A 17,203-nucleotide genomic window follows, 5' to 3' on the forward strand; every position below is an offset into this window, starting at 1 on the left:
TGTCAGCTTAGCGGTGTGCATTAGTCGTATAGTGTACCCTGTATAGTCCACGCGCATGTCTAGCGTCACTGTCTCTCCGCCTGTGACAACGCTTCTGTACGCGATTCAACTCTCATCCCGTCGTAATATTTCTCCCTGTACGTCTAGGTCGATCGCTCCCGGTTCAGCGCTTTCATCGCTCTCACGTATAATGTTACTGAAGGTACGTGATACGTATCAGTGCTCCGTCCCTCACGTGAGTGTCTGTTTGTATGTTACGTGTATCATTCAACGACTGCTCTGTCATATCTACGTACGAGATCCGAGGCAGCAGTGGCAGAGTACGACGCGGCATTCCCGTCGAGTGGTCTCGTGCGTAAGGGGTCTTGTTCTGGCGACTCACGCAGTTCAGACGCACTGATCATTGATCAAGCCTTCTAGCGCATTTGAGTGGAGTTAGCGCTGCAAATGCATCTGCGCCTTTAGCCTCCGGCTGGAGGGGTGAGGGGTGGTGTTGGTGATAGGGGGCGGGGTAAATGCGGTTGGTGATGGTGGTGGCGGTGAGGGTGGGGAGGCGGGCCAGGGTCAGGGGCAGCAGAGGAGGCCGTTGGCAGGGCAGATATTGGATCAGTTTACGGGGAGTTTTTAAAGGGGGGGTTCGCTGTATACGGTGGAGCATCGTTGTGTCTCTAATTGTTGGATTTGGATACTTTGATTTTGCATGTCTTGGGCCTGTGAGACCTTGTGACGTGTAGTGAGTGGTATAGGGATAGATTGGGGACTGTGCCCATTTTCGCCTTTCTTATATTATCTGCTTCTATCTTCTCTGAATTTTAGCATTCATGCATATATGTGTATTTGTTTACGATTTTGCATCAATCCAATTTAGTATTGCAATTAGATAGGGAGTTATCACATGGCCGTCTTTTGTTTTTAAATCGACGTGTGGAGTAGTTAGGTCAAATTGTATATGACAATCATTGTACACATCACATCTGTAGACCTAGTTTGAAAAAAGTGTTAATGTGTTCTTAAACCGACCAGCGGCATTGGTTCTTATTTGTCCAAATCAAGATACAACCAAAAGGAAAAGAAAAGAAAGATGTTTGTGACGATGTTTTAATATATAGAGAGTGAAAGTGGAAAAAGACAAGAAAAATGGAAGAGTAATTTATTGTGACCCAAGGGAGTCCAAGTGGAGAAGGCCAGCAGCCATTTAAATGCAAGACTGGAGAAGAAAATAATAATAACAAAAAAAGAGAATGAGTCAGGCGTCAATTACTAAGGAAAAAACGCCCCAGCTCCAAAATTCTGCCATCCGTTTGAGGAATCCATCCGGCTCGGCTTTCTCTCCTAGTTTCGTAACATTCGTGAGGTAGGTAGGTTAGGACAAAAGTAAAGGAGAATAAGGGATATCTATCTATCTGCAGCAAGGGGGCAAAAAAGAGAGACATGAACAATCGATGCAAATTTGGTGGCTAGCATCCTTTAGGAGAAGTAGAATAAGAAGAGCGGTAATGGAGTACAAGCGGACATCACATCCGTCGATTATCACATCGCTATTTCCCATTGCCCGATTTCCCTTTCCGCTGATTGTCCTTGCACTCATTGCAATACCACTTGGCTAGAAACACACACACGACGCACGAACATAGATATTAGCATCTGCTCCAAAACAAATCGATATACGAGAAAATTCCGTAGTCCCCATTCTGAAAGGAAAGGAAATAGGGGGAGGGGGGGGGGGGGGGGGGTGATGGATGAAACTTACAACTCTTCAACGGCGCCCTCGACAGCCCCACACACGACAAATGGAACCACTCCCGCGGACACGTCTCATTATCACACGCAACCATCTCTCCAAAACTAACTTGGTTACAATAACAATACCTCGGCTCCCCTTCTTCCTCCTCATCATCCCCCTGGCGCGACGAGTCCTCGTCTTCCGTGGCGGCTACAGCAGCGATAAGTTGCTGCGTGGCGGCCAGTCCTGCGCCCTTTTTATGTGATCGCTTGGTGATGCCGGTGACAGTGTTGCTAGTCGTGCTGGAGCCGCCTGGTCCTCCGCCATCGGCTACTGTGGTGTTACCACCGCGAGGTCTTGTGGTCCGTTGTGGCTGCGGCTGTTGCTGCGATGATTCAGGAAAGGTAGAGCCCACTGGCGTTGAATTCTTGGAAGAGCGGCCTTTTGGCTGTGGCGGCGCGGAATTCGATTCGGAGTTGGGTTCTGTTTTGGTTCCGTTACTGACGCTATTGTAGCTAGCAGGGGCTGTGTCCTCCCGCTTTGGTACCGGCTCCGCGGGTCTAGAGGCAGCAGAGATAGAAGCGTTGGCTTTCCCATCGCCGTTCACTTCGGCTGGGGTAGAAAAACCGGGCTCCATTCTAGCGCTAGCTGTATCCCGTGACAATGTGGAGGGCTTCAGGTCCGAAGAAGGGGGTTTTTCTGCGATTGGAACAACCGGGTTAGAGACGTCCTGGTGGATGATGGATCCAGTTGAAAGTCCGGGTAACGTACTTGAATTGGACGCGCGATTCGACGCAGAAGATGAGGGCCGTTGGCGGCCAGTGGCTACCTGGGAGCTGCCGAGTTGTGATCGGGAGGATTGTGGACCCGGAAGAGTATTGGGAGCGGGGCTACCAGCCTTTATAGAAGCGCTAAGGGAGGGAACGGCGGAAGAAGGGAAAAGCGCTGGTGATCCGGTCGCGGATGCTGCTGTGTTCGCCCTATTTTCATCATTTCCATTCAGATTAGAATTGGTTCTGCAACCCTCGACACACTTAGGATTTCCAAACAGGCAATGTTGTGACGTACCTTTTCCTCCCTCCAGGATTAGCATTAGGTGCTCGCACCCTCTTTTTCACGCCATCAGTAGCAGAAGGCTCCTTCGCAGCACCCCGTCCAGTACCTGTATTTGTCGTCGCACTAACCGACCTCTCCATTGCGGCAACGGCAGCTGAAGCAGTGGGTTGAGGTTTTTCAACTCTCCTCCGTTTGGCGGGTGCAGCAGAGCTCGCGACTGCACCACCCGTGCCAATCGGGATACTGGGCGTTTCGCCGCTTCTACCTTTACCACCCGTGCCTTTCCGCGACGGAATCCGTCCGTCTTCTCCATCCGCATCAGCTTGAGTACGTCGATGTTTTCGGGAGCCGCCCTCCCTTCTAGCTTCACCCTCGAGAGCAGCAGCAAGGTTCTGATCGCGGGTAGAAGCAGTCTCGCGTCGGGGACGCTCAGATGTATTCCCTGCTGTCTTAGCCGCAGTCTTGTTCGAATACGCCCAATGTGTGAGACTGCCCAGACGGGCCTCCTCACTAATCTCGCCCTCAACGTATGGAAAGGTCATGTCAATGCGTCTAACTTGCTTCTCAAGCTCATTATTCGCATTCCACAATACATGGTTCTTCTCGTCGGTAGTAATCATGAGGTCGGAGAGGGTGGCGCGGAGGTCAAAGAAAATCTTCCTGCGGGCAAGTGCTTCAGGCGAGTCGTAGTTGATCGGTTCCTTCGTCTATCGCGCAACAAAACATATTAGCATATATATACATACATACACACATACACACATCAAATTTAAACCGGTGCATTATAAGAGCCCCCCCCCCCCCCCCCCAAAAAGGGAAAAAAAAAAAAAAAAAAAAAAAAAAAAAAAAAAACTCACCGGAACACCCCCCTGCATCAATTTCGCATAAGGCGTCGACGCCGTCGCCGCATCCAGCTGTTTCGCCAACGCCTCTTCCAACGCCCACGCCTTCCCATCCACCTCCTTCAGCAACGACGCATGTCTCCGAAACTCCTTCGGCAGCGCCGTGATGGCGTCCGTGAAGTGCGTGATGGCCGGGTAGAGGCCGTGCGGGATATGGTGAGCGCCTGCTGCCGCGCCGAATGCTTCGAGACCTGGGCCCCCTACACCACCAGCAGCAGCAGCAGCAGCAGCGCCGACACCGGCACCGGCACCGAGCCCGTACACACCGCTGCTGCCGTGTAGACCTAGACCGGCGAAGGTGGCGCGGCTGGCTGTTTTGGAGGTGCGGCTGGGGTTTGTGCGGGTTTGGCGGGCGGATTGGCGGATGGAGGTGGTGCTGGGTCCGGGGCCTGCGGTGCTGTTGTTGGTGGTGGTTGTTGCGGCGTGGGAAGCGCCGGGGGGGAGAGTGGTGGCCATGAATTCCACTGGGGCTGTGTGTGAGGTACTGGTGTATTAACTTATAAGGTGGGATCAAGGGAACGGAAAGTAAGGAAAGGGAGCGATAGGAGAAATCGTTTCTGCTCCTCTGCACCCAGGTGAGGTGGGAGGTGAGAGGGCACAGACAGCTAGCTAGACTTGCAAGCAAATGGGTTGGTTGGGGTGGTGGTAATCAGTTAGTGAAATTGCCAGTGGGGTGGAGTGTTTCTGCAATCACAAAGGAGGATAGATAGATATATAGAGAAGAGGGTGGGGAGAAGCGGCACGTTGGAGAGAGTATAGGAAGGGGGTTGCCGAAGCTGGAGCAAGAAAACGGGGAGATATTTCAGATTCCATCGGAGCCGCGTCTGGCCTAGAATGGTTTAGTGTGGAACGTCGGAGGGGTCACTGACGCTAGACTGTATATGGAATAGGGCTCAATGGGTCCTTGGCATCAAACCTTAATTCATAGATTCATGAATTCTTTCAGTGCAGACAGCTTATAATCTTGGATATTCTCACAGGACATATAGCGAAATACATATTTATCACTTATCAAAGAACCCAAAATGGTAAACCAGTGGGAAACCAAAAAAAGAAAAAAAAAGAAGACATGAAATCAAATATCAAGTATAAAAATCATCATCTAATTTACATTTTTTGTTCTCTTTCCTTCCCACTTCTATATAATAATAAACCAGGCTTTCGAAAAAAGTAGGTAGGATGTACAATACACACAAAAACCATGTATATCGCTATTTAGCCATGATTAATCTGATCTACTCCCTCCCTCCCTCCTTCTCTCACACACTCTCTGTCTCTCTATCTCCCCTTTTGACCTCAGTAAAATACACAACGGCAGTGAAACATACATCAATTGCGATCTTCCTCTGTTCTCAGCAGAAACCATTTTCATTCGGTGTATATCAAATCAAATAATCCCATCAGTCAAACAGAGAAAGAATTCATGGGAAAACAAAGGCGAAAGTGAGATACCAACTCTTACAGCTAGCTTTTTTTTTTGGTTTTGTTGTAGTTTTTTTTTCGTTGGTTGACGTTTCATATGTCGATATTTTTGGGGAGCCCGGATTAAAAAAGATGTGGGAAGAAAAAAAAGTAATAGGAAGAGGAGGACGAGAAAAGGAAAGGAATGAAATATGGAATGGAATGGAAACGCATATGCTACGATAAGAACAATAGGAGATGGGGGAAAATTGGGGATTATTTTGTGGATGGGTGTTTTAATAACGGGGAGGAAGATGATGATGACGATGGAAATTTACAAAGGGAAAAGGAAGAGGTACAGTAAAAATATCAAGAGATAATGCGGCTAAACAGGAAATGAAGGCAAGTGAGGGAAATAAAAAGATATACAATAGGAAAACGACAATAAAAAAAGGATTCAATATTCTTCACGAAAAAAATCCATATCGCAATGAACAAGTAATTAACAAGGGGGGAAAAAAAGCAAGGGTGAAAAAGCAGAAAGAAAAAAATCTTTCACCCCCCAAACCCCCGGTTCTCTCTTTTTTTTTTTTATGTGGACCTCATATCCTTACTCCCCCTTCAACCGATCCTGATGCACCTCAAACGCATCTTGCAGCAACTCCTGCTCCTCCTTAACATGGCTAGCCTTCATACCCGTCGCCACACTCGCGCTCGGGTGGCGGCCAGCATACAGCACATGGCGGCGGTTATGGTGCTCCGTCTCGTTCAGCAGCGTCTCAATGCGCGGCTGCATGTAGCTCCATGCACCCGCGTTCAGCGGCTCCTCCTGGCACCAGACGATGTCCTTGGCGTTCGGGTAGCTGTCCAGGTTCTCTTTGAGTTGCTGCCAGGGGAAGGGGTGCATTTGCTCGATGCGCGTTATGGCTGTATTTTTGATGCCGTGTGCGGTGCGGTGTTTTTGTAGAGCGGCGTAGACTTGGCCGGAGCATATTATTACGCGGTCGATGTCTTTGTGGTTGTTTACAGCGCCTGTGTGGTGTTCTGGATCCGGGATTATCCATTGGAAGTGAGAGTCGCCGGTGAAGTCTGAGAGCGGCGAGCGGCATAGGGGGTGGCGGAGGAGAGATTTGGAGAAGAAGATTATTAGGGCTGGAATGTGAATGTTAGTTCCTGGATATGTTCTTTCTACACGGAAAAAAAAAAACAACAAAAAAAAAGAGAGAAGCTTAAATCTTACGTTTTCTGAATTGTCTGTTCATCTGTCTGCGCATGACGTGGAACAAGTTGGATGGCGTGGTCATGTAAGCAATCTGCATGTTGCAGTCCTGGTGTTGGCGGTCGATTCTGTCACCAGTGGGGAACACTCTTGGATCTTCGTTACACAGTTGGAGATAACGTTCTATTCTAGCGGAGGAGTGCTCGGGACCCTGGCCGTCATAACCATGTGGCAGAGACATGACAAGCCCAGACCGCTGAAGCCACTTGGATTCACCGGACGCGACGAACTGGTCGATGATACATTGAGCGTTGTTGGCGAAATCGCCGAATTGAGCCTCCCACATAACGAATGCATCGGGGGAGGTGAGGGAATATCCGTATTCGAAGCCCAAGCTGTCAAACATGTCAGTACGTACAAACGGGGAAAAAAAAAAGGTCGGGATGAAAACTTACACGCCAAACTCGCTAAGGGAAGAATTCGAGATGACAAACTTCCCTTGATCGGGGCTGATATGCTGTAGCGCTGTGTAGGTCGCCTCATTCTCTTGGTCGTGCAGAACCGCATGGCGCTGCGAGAAGGTACCACGCTCCACATCCTGTCCAGAGACACGCACATGGTGGCCCTCAGCACAGAGAGAACCAAACGCAAGCGCCTCAGCGGTCGACCAATCGATATTCTCACCTTCTTCGATGGTCTTTTTCCGGTTCGCCAAGATACGTTTCAGGTTACGGTGCACGGTGAAGTTTTCAGGGATGTTGCCAAGAACCTCGCCAATTTTCTTCAGCGTTTCTGTGGGGACGCCAGTGGGCGGGTGCGGGAGAACCTCCGTAGCCAGTTCCTTCGGGGTTTTGAATCCGTTCCATGCGGACGTCAACCACTCTTTGCTGGAGGGCTGGTAGTCCTTGCTGCGATCGAAGCTATCGTTCAACATCCCCCAGACCCACTTCTTGTGCTCCTCGATGTCCTCCTTGCTGAAAGTCTTCTCCCGGATCAACTTGTCGACGTACTTGTCGAGTTGGTTGGTCTGCTCTGCGATGCGCTTGTACATCAGGGGCTGGGTGAAGGAAGGCTGATCCGTTTCGTTGTGGCCCTGTTTCCGGTAGCAGACGATGTCGATGACTACGTCGCGCTTGAAGGTCGCGCGCCAGTCAGCTGCCATCTGGCAGACGTAGTTGAGCGCTTCAACATCATCTCCGTTGACGTGGAAGACAGGCGCGTCGATTGCCTTGGCGATATCAGAACAGTATGGTGTGGAACGAGCAAAGCGGGGGTCAGTGGTGAAGCCGATTTGGTTGTTCACGATGATATGGATCGTTCCCCCGGTGGAGTATGCGGGAAGCGAGTGGAATCCCATAGTTTCGTAAACGACGCCCTGGGCAGCAAATGCAGCATCGCCGTGAAGGAGCACACCCATGGCAGTGTTGAATTCCTTTTCGTCGTTGTTGTAATGCTGGATGGCGCGAGTCTTTCCGAGAACAACAGGGTCCTCAGCTTCCAGATGCGACGGGTTAGCAACGAGGGAAAGCTGAACGCGCTTGCCGGAGGGCGTAGGCCGTTCAAAATTCATGCCAAGATGGTACTTGACATCTCCAGATCCTTCATCAGATGGCTCCATGGTACCGCCAAATTCGCTGAAAATGGATTCATTGGGCTTTCGCACAACGTTACTAAGCACATTGAGACGACCACGATGTGGCATACCAATGACGATATCCTTAATACCATATTCAACGCTGCGGTCAATCAGAGCTTTCATTCCCGGAACCAGGGTTTCGCAACCTTCGAGGCCGAAGCGCTTATCGTTGGGGAACTTGGTGGCAAGGAAAGCCTCGAAACTAGAACTCCAAATCAGGCGATCAAGGATGCGACGTTTCTCATCGACGGAGTATTTGTAAGGCGTCGGGATCTCAACGCGATCACGGATCCAATCGCAAGGTACTCGGTCCGGGATGTGGATGTACTCAATACCGTACGAACCGCAGTAGATCTTCTCACACGCAGCAATGATCTCCCGCAGGGTCATCTTTTTCCTCGTCGCGGTCTCGAAACGTGGCAGAATACCAGGTCCAAGGGCGAATTCTTGGTCCAGATCGTTCTCAGTGAATCCGTAATGATCCAACTCCAGCTCCTTGGGCTTGTTGTATCCGAAAGTCTCGGCTTCGCCACGAATTCCCAGGGGGTCAATTTTTGCTTTGTGGTGTCCGCGGGCCTGGTATGCGCGCACCAAAAGCTGGACTTTCAAGTGGTTCGATACTTCGGTCCCAGCAGCACTGGCGGTCCCAGCGTCGGGCATATGTTGAGGGACACCGCCGGTTGGGATTGGGACGAGGGTTGGCGGAGGTTGGAAGGCTTGCGAGATGGGCATATTGCCATCCTCCATATTGCGGAAGTATGTTTGCCATGAGACATGAACGCTTGTGGGGTCCTTTCTCCAAGCCATGTACATCTCATCAATGTAATTCGCGGTGCTCCCTTGAAGGAAGGAATCGTTAGGATCCTACAAAGTCCAAGATACTGTCAGTTTCAAAAATAGGAAAGAAAAGAAAAGAAAAGAGCTGCTAAAGTGAGAATGGAGACATACCACTCCTTTACTAGACTCCTCGGCAGCAATGGCCTTATATCTCTTCTGATTCCATACCTGCTGGCGACCAACGACAGCCAAGGGTCTCCGCGAGGCCAGATGCAGCCTGGAGCTACTCCGCGACATGACATTGGCGGGTTTCGACGAAACGACGGAAAATGATCGGGTGTTGCACGCGCAGGGCGAGCGGCGGAGGAACGCAGCGCTCGAGGACGCCTTCACCGTAGCAGTTCGCAACATGGTTGTGAAATGTATTTCTTAATCACGTAAAAAAAAGTCGAGTCGTGAAATTGGGGAAGTTTGTCACAGAGTCTTCAGGGAAAAGAATTGAAAACCTTGAAAATCAAAGCGGACAACAAGATTGTTCTATGAGTAAGAATTATGGATTTTTAAAGGGGAGAGACGACGAAAGACCCATGTTCCGCAGGGGGAAAAAAAGAGGGTGGTAAAAGGCAAAAAAGGTAGATTTACTCAACAAGGAGAGAGGACAAAAAAAATCCAATAAAGATATCCTTATTTTTCGACAAGAAAAATTTCCGTGCTTTTATCTCCTATTTTCCAGTTTTTTCCCGCTCGTTTCGTAAATGCGTCACAACTCTCTATATTGTCTATGTGTTTTTCTTCTCTTTTTTCCGCGTCCCAAACTGGTAGCAAACCTTACTATTATCCTCTTCAGCGAAGGAGAAGATACAATAAGGCGTCAGTCACTTGCGAACTATATAACTGAGGCGTGGGGGGCGGCGCGAAGCAATTGTTGCGCGGAGCCAGTAAGTAACCCAACGAGTGGAGATCGAAAGGTAGGATAAGGCGGGAACTACCGACTAGCACTGTCGTTCCGCCTAGCGAGGCTCCCGTTTCATCAGAGAAGAAGAAAGATTCTTCTCCTGGTGGTGGTTTCGGGGAGGGTGGGTGGAAGGGGGGAAAAAAGAAAAGGAAAAAAAAAAAAAAAAAAAAAAAAGAAGGAAAAGAAAAATTAAGGACAAAGAGCGCTTGTATGTATCTACAAGCTCTAGGGTATGATAGTGTAGGATAGTGTAGGGCAGGCGGATAGATGGTTTCGGTCTGTTCTTCGGTTCGAAGGGACGAGAAGAAAGATAGATGTCTTGTTAGTTCCAAGCGGAGGCGAGAGGAATTGAGGTTCAAATAAAGAAGCAGAAGAAGAAGAAGAAGAAGAAGAAAATAGAAGGAGAAGACGATGCAGCCGCGCAGGGAGCCGCAATTGCAGCCGACTGACCCCCGGCTGTGGCGGGAGGCTGGGCACACGCCCGGGCTGAGTCAGCTGCCTGGGCGCTGGGAGTCGGTGACGGGCTGTGACAGACGTACGCCTGCGATTGGCTGGCGCTGGCGGGCATTGGCTGCGTGTCTTCGGTGGTATCCTGTTTTGTGACCGTACGCAGCGTATTGCGCCGGTGCCAGGGGACTCGCAGCCAATACCCCCGCAGACAGCCAATCAGCGGGCAGGATCGGGCAGAGTGGGGTTAGAGGGTGTTTGGGATTTCCTATTATTTCCACACGCACTAGGCCTAGTAGGGACTAGCGCGGCCGCTTTCCCGAGGACAGCAGCACATTGAGAGAGTTCATCATCATCATCATCATCATTATTATTGCAGTGGAATTCAGCTGAAACAATCGCAGAAAACACAAGTCGAGAGCAGGAGAGAATAGTTAGTTGTTAATAATAGTAAAAGAATACAATACACAACGAGTTTGATCGCAATTCATCCCCCATATTATCTTCCTTACTCCTTACATCATACTACTGCGTGCAGATCTTGCATCAATCCAACTGCAACTCGGCAACAAGAGGAGGAAATTTGCAGTACAGAATACATTCCATACAATTATAATAATAAGTCACTCTTTCCACTGCTCTTCACTGCCAAGAAGATCTTTCCCCCCAACTTTTTAGTTTTATATCGGGGTTATTATTATACTTAGTACTGTACTCTGGAGGGGGAGAAAGAAAATATCTGTCCTGGAATCATAAAAAATAATAATACTACTACTGTTACACAGCTGTGCCTCATTTATTATTATTGTTTATTATTACAGAGTATTATTCCTTACATCAAACCCTCATGAATCAGAAAAGAAAGAAAGAAAAACCCCCCATTCCGTCAATCGTCAATTGGCAATTGGCATCAAATATCCAATTTTTCTCATTCTCAACCGAACCAACCAAACCAACCAGGCAAGTCCTTGGCATGCCGTGGCGGTGCAACATGATTACAGCGTCCTGAGTACAGCCAAGATACGAGTATTCTTCAGACATTCTCTCTCAATTATAATTGATGTACGGAGTACATAATATCAAATCCAATTGCAGTGGGGAGTACTCTGTAGTTGCGGTGAAGAAGAATAATAATAGAGACATAATAATAATAATATACAGACAGAAGTGGGAAGAATAAAAAATGAAACAAGAGTGGGATGGGATGGCATGAAATGGCACAGTGAAGAACGTGTTGGCCAGACCAGGCTCTTCTTGGCTGTACCTACGCAGTAAGGTAGTGTAGTAGTTAGCAACCTCTGTAACGTCAAAAGGGTTGAGTTATTTCCACTGCAAGATGTATCATCAATGCCAAATAATGCCTCATATAAACAACTCCAACACACATTTACACAGTATTATCTGTATGCTGTACATACAGTGCACAGCACAATCACTCCCAAAGAAAAAGGATATCTGAGTCTGCACATGACCACTCAGACCTCCCTCCTCAGATCTAAAAATAACGCATGGTTTTTTTTTTTTTTTTTTTTTTTTTTCCTTAACCATGGCTATTTGTAAAACCTGGTTGAAGTAACAAAATAAATATATGAAATAAATATAAAATATAAATATAAAATATAAAATATAAAATACAAAATAAAATAAAATAAAATAAAAAAGCCGTTGCTCGGACGGACTCTCTACCTCACGACGCGGCCCGGTGTTTTACACCCGCGAGGGCCATGGCTGATTCTGGGTTTCGTACGGAGAATGTACTACTGGACTTTACCTAGCTGGGAGGGAGAGTGTGGGGATGAATTTTGTGGGGGAATCGATCTCGGATTGAGCATTATTATTTATATTATTCTGCATAATTAGCTGGGGGAAGGGGGAAGGTTAAGTTAGGGGATTAAATGTAGAAACAGTTCAAGAAAACAACAAGAATGGGGCATAGATAGTTATTGGTTACGAAAGTATCCCAACTCCTCGTCCCATGACGTCTCTTCCTCTTCCTCTGCTCCACCTCCCTCCTGTGTTTCATCTCGCTAGCTCAAGCTCAAGGAGATGCGTGGGTATCATTAAATCATAAGAAAACAAGAAGAAGAGGTATGTTGAAAAAAATGGGGTGTAAAAATGTAATATGAAACAAAAAGGGGAGAATGTACCAAAGAGAAAAGAGAAAAGAAAAAGAAAACCATGACGGCGACATCAAAAATGAAAACGCCTGCCAGGTCAAGTCAACATAAGATAAAAAAACAAAATAAAGGGGGGAAGTGAACCTATCTCCAACACCACAAAGACAACGCAAAATCTGCTATATCCAACAAACGCACGTCGTCACTAGAGCTGTGGTATATAGCTGTGGTATATATATGTATAAAACAAATCCCAAATATATCCAAAAAATAGGGAAAAATGGGATAAATAATCTCTCCTCAGAAATTTGTCAAACGAACCTTTCCCTTGTTCTTCCTCCCCTTCCTCCTTCCTCCTTCCTCCCTCTCTCTTTTCTCGTTGCTCATATCAACCCACCGGCCATAACCTCCCTCTCTACAACCTCGCGCTCCCCGCTCTCACCCGTACGCCGCCTCTCAAGCACCCACCGATCGCCGCCCGCCTCATTGGCCTCCTTGACGTAGCTGATGCTCTCAGTTGTGCTGTTGGCGCGGCTGTGCTGGGATTTGCTCTTGCTGATGCTGTTGCTGGTGGTGCTGCTGTTGTTTTCGTCCTTGGAGTAAGGTGGAGTGGTGGCGTTGGCATTGGCGTTGACATTGGTAACGGGGCCGTTGTCAATGTCTATTTCTAGTGGCGGGTGCGGATGGGAATGGGAGTGGCCATGATGATGATGATGATGATGATGATGATGTAGTTCGGAGGGTTTGGGTGGTGGAGGGAGGGGTTTGTCCTTGTCAGACGGCGTGGGTATGTAATTGTAGTTGGTAGAGGTTATCAGGGGCGAGAAATCATTATCCAGTGGCTGGTGGTTTTGCTGTTGATGGAGATTGCGATGGGGGTGCGAATGAGGACAGTGCTGCTGAGAGACATTGCTGCTGTCGCCGCTATAACTGCTGCTCTCCATGCCCACCGGCGACCCAGCCGACATCGAATTATGATTAGTATTATTATTATTAACATTAGTAAGATTATTACCGCTACTGCCGCACCGTCCCTGCTCAGCCAAAACGTCGTGTAAACTAGCAAAGCTGCCCCGACTCGATGCCGCCGCGGCCATACTAGTCGCGACAGGAGAGCTACCAGTGTGGCTGGCCGCACTGCTCTGCAAGCTCCCATTACTCCCGCCCCACGCCCCACGCCTCAGCTTCATGAGCGCGTTCATCTGGTCATCAATGCTGCCCAAATCGCCAAGATGTGCCAGAGGCGGAGGAGGGTTTGTTAACGACGCATTCGCACTAGCGGCGGCATGCGCCGTCAACGAAATGATGGAGTTGCGCGTGCTCCACTCACTCCGTTCAGTAATGGGCGTGAGGCTGGGTTCCTGGAAATTGGCACGGCCGCTATGGCTCCTCGTGATGCCCTCGACGCCGCGCGTGCCAAAGTAGCCGCCCAGCACCATCTGGTCATCGCAGTTGTTGCCCAGGGACTGTGGGTAGAAGCCGAATTCCTGCCCGTAGAAACCCTCGTCGTCGTTCTCGAGGGCTTCAGCGTTGGCGGCAGCGATTATCGGGTCGTCGTCGAGGTCGTCGTCGTTGTAGTCAAAGTCGTCAAAGACTTCTTCAAAGGCCATCGAGTCGACGTTTTGGCTGACCCGGCTGTCATCTGCCGTCAGGCCTGGGTGGGAGTCTGGGGAAAGTGGGGCGCTGCCTGCACCACTTGATGTTTCGCTGACGCTGCCACTTCGTTCGAATCGGCCGTTCAGAGCGGCTTCGTTGGCTGCTTTGGCGAGGGCGCTGTGGTATTTCTCCAGATTGCCCTCAGTCAGTCCTCGGATGGTGGTTGGTTGGATTGTCCGCCTCTTTATACCCCCTGGTATTCCACATATACCTCCGTTCTCATTAGATATATTGCGTTGCAGTAGGCTGTTTTGGGCGACCAGGGGCACCATTCTATCCTCATTAGCACCATTATTGATACCATGCCCTTCCGCATGCTGGTTGTTATCCGCTGCATCCCCGATACCGCCAGGCACAGTCGGCAGCTGCGTAATGAACTTCGGCTTCCTTTCGTAAAGATGACTAGTTTCATCGTCGAAAACAGACTCGTCGAACTTTTCGCCCTCGATTTCCCCCAAGACATCATCGATCATGCCATCGTCAAAATACAAATCATCTTCATCGCTTTCAACGTAAAAGGTAGACTTCTCTTCCACTCCCTGGTTAAGAAGCGGCTGCGGCGGCTGTTGTTGCTGTTGTTGTTGTCGGAGCGAGGATTCGGCGGACATCGTCGCAACACCTGCTCCATTCTGAAAGAAAGCCATATTGTTGCTGGGTAGTGGACTGTTAGATGAAGGCATACCACCAGCTCCGAGGGAAGGACCAGCAACTGCAGAGTTAGGACTTATCACTAGCGGGGTTGGAATGTCTTTCTCCGGCGAGCGGGGCGCAGAGGAGTCCAAATCTAGCGGACTCATAGGATTAGACATCACCGGAGGTAATACGGGTACAAACAGTTGGTTCCCGTGAGGTCTAAACGCATGTCCCGTGCCCGTAAATCCATCAAAACCATCGTTACCAAAATCATCATCAGCATTCACGCCGGGGATCCTCTCCTCCAACCCATCATCATCCATCATGGCATCGTAGTCGAAATCTTCGTCGTCGGAATCATTTGACCGATCAAGTTGGGCTTTAGCCCTCTTAGCAGCTTCTTTCTGCTTGTGCTTTTCCTCCATAATCCGCTCCTGGGATGTCGAGTCTCCGCTCGCCATATCGAAACTAAATCGTGACGCATTGCTCGTGAGATGTCGGGGTAAACCTGAAGGTTGAAACGAGTCATCGTGGACTATTGAGGCTTTGGATCTTGTACTAGGTGACCTGATATCGGAAGAGGTCGAGGCCCTCTGGCCCTGCTGCTTTTTTGAGCTTGCTTGTCGTAAAGGCAACGGCGTATCATAGAGTTCTACAGCAGAATGAGGCCGGGTAGAGGATAGAGTTCTCCCACTCGACAAAGCCTCAAGGTGGTTTCCATCACCACTATTCACCCGGGAGCCCTGCTTCTGATTTTCCGAATTCTCCGTCGACGAAGCGGCAGGAGACGGAGTAGCATTATTATAATTATAATTATTCGTATTGCTATTACCTTGAGCATCCTGTACATTCACCGCTTGACTATTCACTGCCTGCTGTTTCATCATAGGCACGTTCGGTCTCGGCCGCGGCGCGGAGAAGTCGTGAAACAGGTTCCCTCGAATCCTGGGATCATAGTCATCTGGCAACGCAGGTAGTCCCAGCCTCCTTGTGCCTATATCGTCCAGGCGCGGGGTAAGTGTCTGTCCAGATCGGCGGCGTGCTAGAAGAGCCATGGGGTTAAGGAGATTCAATCTCGTTTTCCCGGTTCGAGATGGGGCCGGTTCGTGGTTGACATCGTGGCTGCCCGCATCGCGTCGAGAGTAATTATTGTTGGTGAGGTTGCTGCTGCTGCTGCTGCTTTCATGCTTGGCCAGTTCACGCCCGGGAATAAAAGTAGTGGTGGTGCCGGTGCCGCTGCTGGGTTCCACGCAGGAGTAGCCAGGCGGAGACGGTTTCATCCGTGCACTGGTGATATTATGGCTTCCTGGCGAATAACCCCCAGCACTGCCACTGCCACCGCCAGCGCTGTTCCCCTTCGAGTTGTCCGAGAGTGTATTCTTGCCAAATGTAAGCCTCCAAGGCGAGATAGGTTTGCTATTGTGGACAACTGCAGAATCGTGCTGGTCCGGCCGCAGCATTGTTGCCTGTTGTTGAGATTGAGAATTAGGAGGCACTAGTGATGTCTTCTTCGAACAATCATTTCCAGCCGAATGCGGGCGCGCCACGGGGGGGGGTATATTAATGCGCGGCGAAGCTGATAATAAATTAATATTTTCACGACCACTGCTATAACCGCTGCTACTATCCTGTTTCCTCTTTATATCAGGCCCATGTTCCGCTTTCCCACCGTAACTATTATGCTTAAGATTGTTGCTATTGTAATCTGACGGTTGTTGCTTCTGTTGCTGTTGCTGCTGCGGTTCAAACCACGAACCCGACTCGCCATTTGTACTTGAGAGCCTAGGGGAATAAGACGACGACTCGGGCAGCGGAAGTTGCGGCGCGAGATGGCTACTGCTAGCGGACAGAGCAGCTGAAGGGTGTGCCGCGGGGGATGGCGAGGTTGTGGGCGGGCTGGGCCGACGGTGCTCGCGCCGCAGGTACGAGAAGACTGTAGACGGGGGCATGGCGAGGGTAGACGGAGGTGCAGTGCAGGCACAGGCACAGGTACATTTAGTGAACGAGCACACCCCCCTTCATTCCCTTGAGGGTTTGGTTTGGGAAATGGGAAGACTCCTGGGCCGCTTTGTCCCCCTAGAATCGTGACAGGAAATCAAGATTGGAGGGTCATGATGGGGTCTGGCTAGGCGGTTTGAAGCTGGCAGGCGGTGTCTCCTCTTTTTGTTTGGTTAGTATGAGGTGAGACGGTTGGTCGTGGTTATATTTAGGGGAATAGCATCGCAGTGATGATGGCGAGGGGAGAGACTTGCACCGTGGGGGCTATGACGGTATGGTATGGTGCCAGTGTCATGTAACTCTAGCAGCCGGGCTAGATCGATGCAATTGTTGGAGAGCAGGGTACGAATAGTCGAGGGCAGGCAGAGTTGAAGAGCTTGCGGTCGAAGTTGGCCGACGTTGGTGGAGCAGGAGGAGGAGGAGTTGTGGTTGAAGATGATTTTTGCCATTGCTCCTAATCTTTGATGTTTATTTATTTTGGAAATCGGCTAGCTAGTAGTAGCAGGAAAAGTCTCCGACACATATTTGGGGGATTTAACTCTAAAAAAAGGTCCAGGCTGATGACGGCATTTTATTTTTATATCAGCATTTTATTTTTATATCATTAATTTACTATTCATTTCTATTTTATTTTCCAACATGCTAGATGTCTCTCTACAAGACTAGACACATGATTGACCTGC

General features: G+C 49.4%; 3 protein-coding genes across 5 annotated transcripts; all 3 read right to left on the reverse strand.

Moving 5' to 3' along the window:
- Positions 1 to 696: 696 nt before the first annotated feature.
- BDCG_08904 lies at positions 697 to 4,463 on the reverse strand. 2 transcript variants are annotated; one of them, XM_045424682.1, is made up of 5 exons: positions 3,637 to 4,463; positions 2,792 to 3,486; positions 2,495 to 2,703; positions 1,751 to 2,422; positions 886 to 1,603 (listed from the first exon to the last, which is right to left on the reverse strand). In XM_045424682.1, the coding sequence occupies exons 1-5, from the start codon at positions 4,135 to 4,137 to the stop codon at positions 1,539 to 1,541; spliced, it is 2,142 nt and encodes a 713-aa protein (XP_045282724.1). In that variant the 5' UTR covers positions 4,138 to 4,463; the 3' UTR covers positions 886 to 1,538. The 2 variants fall into 2 exon arrangements, with proteins under 2 accessions (XP_045273344.1, XP_045282724.1); XM_045424681.1 differs by having other exon boundaries at positions 697 to 1,603; positions 1,751 to 2,703.
- Positions 4,464 to 4,603: 140 nt separating this feature from the next.
- BDCG_08905 (oxoglutarate dehydrogenase (succinyl-transferring), E1 component) lies at positions 4,604 to 10,054 on the reverse strand. The gene is made up of 4 exons (XM_045424683.1): positions 8,886 to 10,054; positions 6,757 to 8,801; positions 6,323 to 6,696; positions 4,604 to 6,234 (listed from the first exon to the last, which is right to left on the reverse strand). Exons 1-4 carry the CDS (start codon positions 9,123 to 9,125, stop codon positions 5,693 to 5,695), a joined length of 3,201 nt encoding a protein of 1,066 aa, XP_045273345.1. The 5' UTR covers positions 9,126 to 10,054; the 3' UTR covers positions 4,604 to 5,692.
- Positions 10,055 to 12,616: 2,562 nt separating this feature from the next.
- Positions 12,617 to 16,990, reverse strand: BDCG_08906 (the record flags this gene model as incomplete). Of its 2 annotated transcripts, XM_045424685.1 has the most annotated exons (2): positions 16,775 to 16,990; positions 12,617 to 16,681 (listed from the first exon to the last, which is right to left on the reverse strand). In XM_045424685.1, exon 2 carries the CDS (start codon positions 16,469 to 16,471, stop codon positions 12,617 to 12,619), a length of 3,855 nt encoding a protein of 1,284 aa, XP_045282725.1. In that variant the 5' UTR covers positions 16,472 to 16,681; positions 16,775 to 16,990. The 2 variants fall into 2 exon arrangements, with proteins under 2 accessions (XP_045282725.1, XP_045273346.1); XM_045424684.1 differs by having other exon boundaries at positions 12,617 to 16,990.
- Positions 16,991 to 17,203: the final 213 nt, after the last annotated feature.

This window comes from Blastomyces dermatitidis (assembly GCF_000003525.1).
Source record: "Blastomyces dermatitidis ER-3 genomic scaffold supercont1.12, whole genome shotgun sequence".
In the NCBI taxonomy this organism is placed as follows: Eukaryota; Fungi; Ascomycota; class Eurotiomycetes; order Onygenales; family Ajellomycetaceae; genus Blastomyces; species Blastomyces dermatitidis.

Excerpts from the sequence above, each read along its gene's own strand:
- BDCG_08904 (XM_045424681.1), bottom strand. The coding sequence starts at position 4,137 with ATGGCCACCACTCTCCCCCCCGGCGCTTCCCACGCCGCAACAACCACC. Across the intron at positions 2,704-2,791 it reads AATCCTGGAGGGAGGAAAAG|GGCGAACACAGCAGCATCCG; the intron begins GTACGTCACAAC and ends TGATGAAAATAG. Across the intron at positions 1,604-1,750 it reads GAGGGCGCCGTTGAAGAGTT|CCAAGTGGTATTGCAATGAG; the intron begins GTAAGTTTCATC and ends GTGTGTTTCTAG.
- BDCG_08905 (XM_045424683.1), bottom strand. The coding sequence starts at position 9,125 with ATGTTGCGAACTGCTACGGTGAAGGCGTCCTCGAGCGCTGCGTTCCTC. Across the intron at positions 8,802-8,885 it reads AGGAGTCTAGTAAAGGAGTG|GATCCTAACGATTCCTTCCT; the intron begins GTATGTCTCCAT and ends TGGACTTTGTAG. Across the intron at positions 6,697-6,756 it reads TCCCTTAGCGAGTTTGGCGT|CTTGGGCTTCGAATACGGAT; the intron begins GTAAGTTTTCAT and ends CATGTTTGACAG.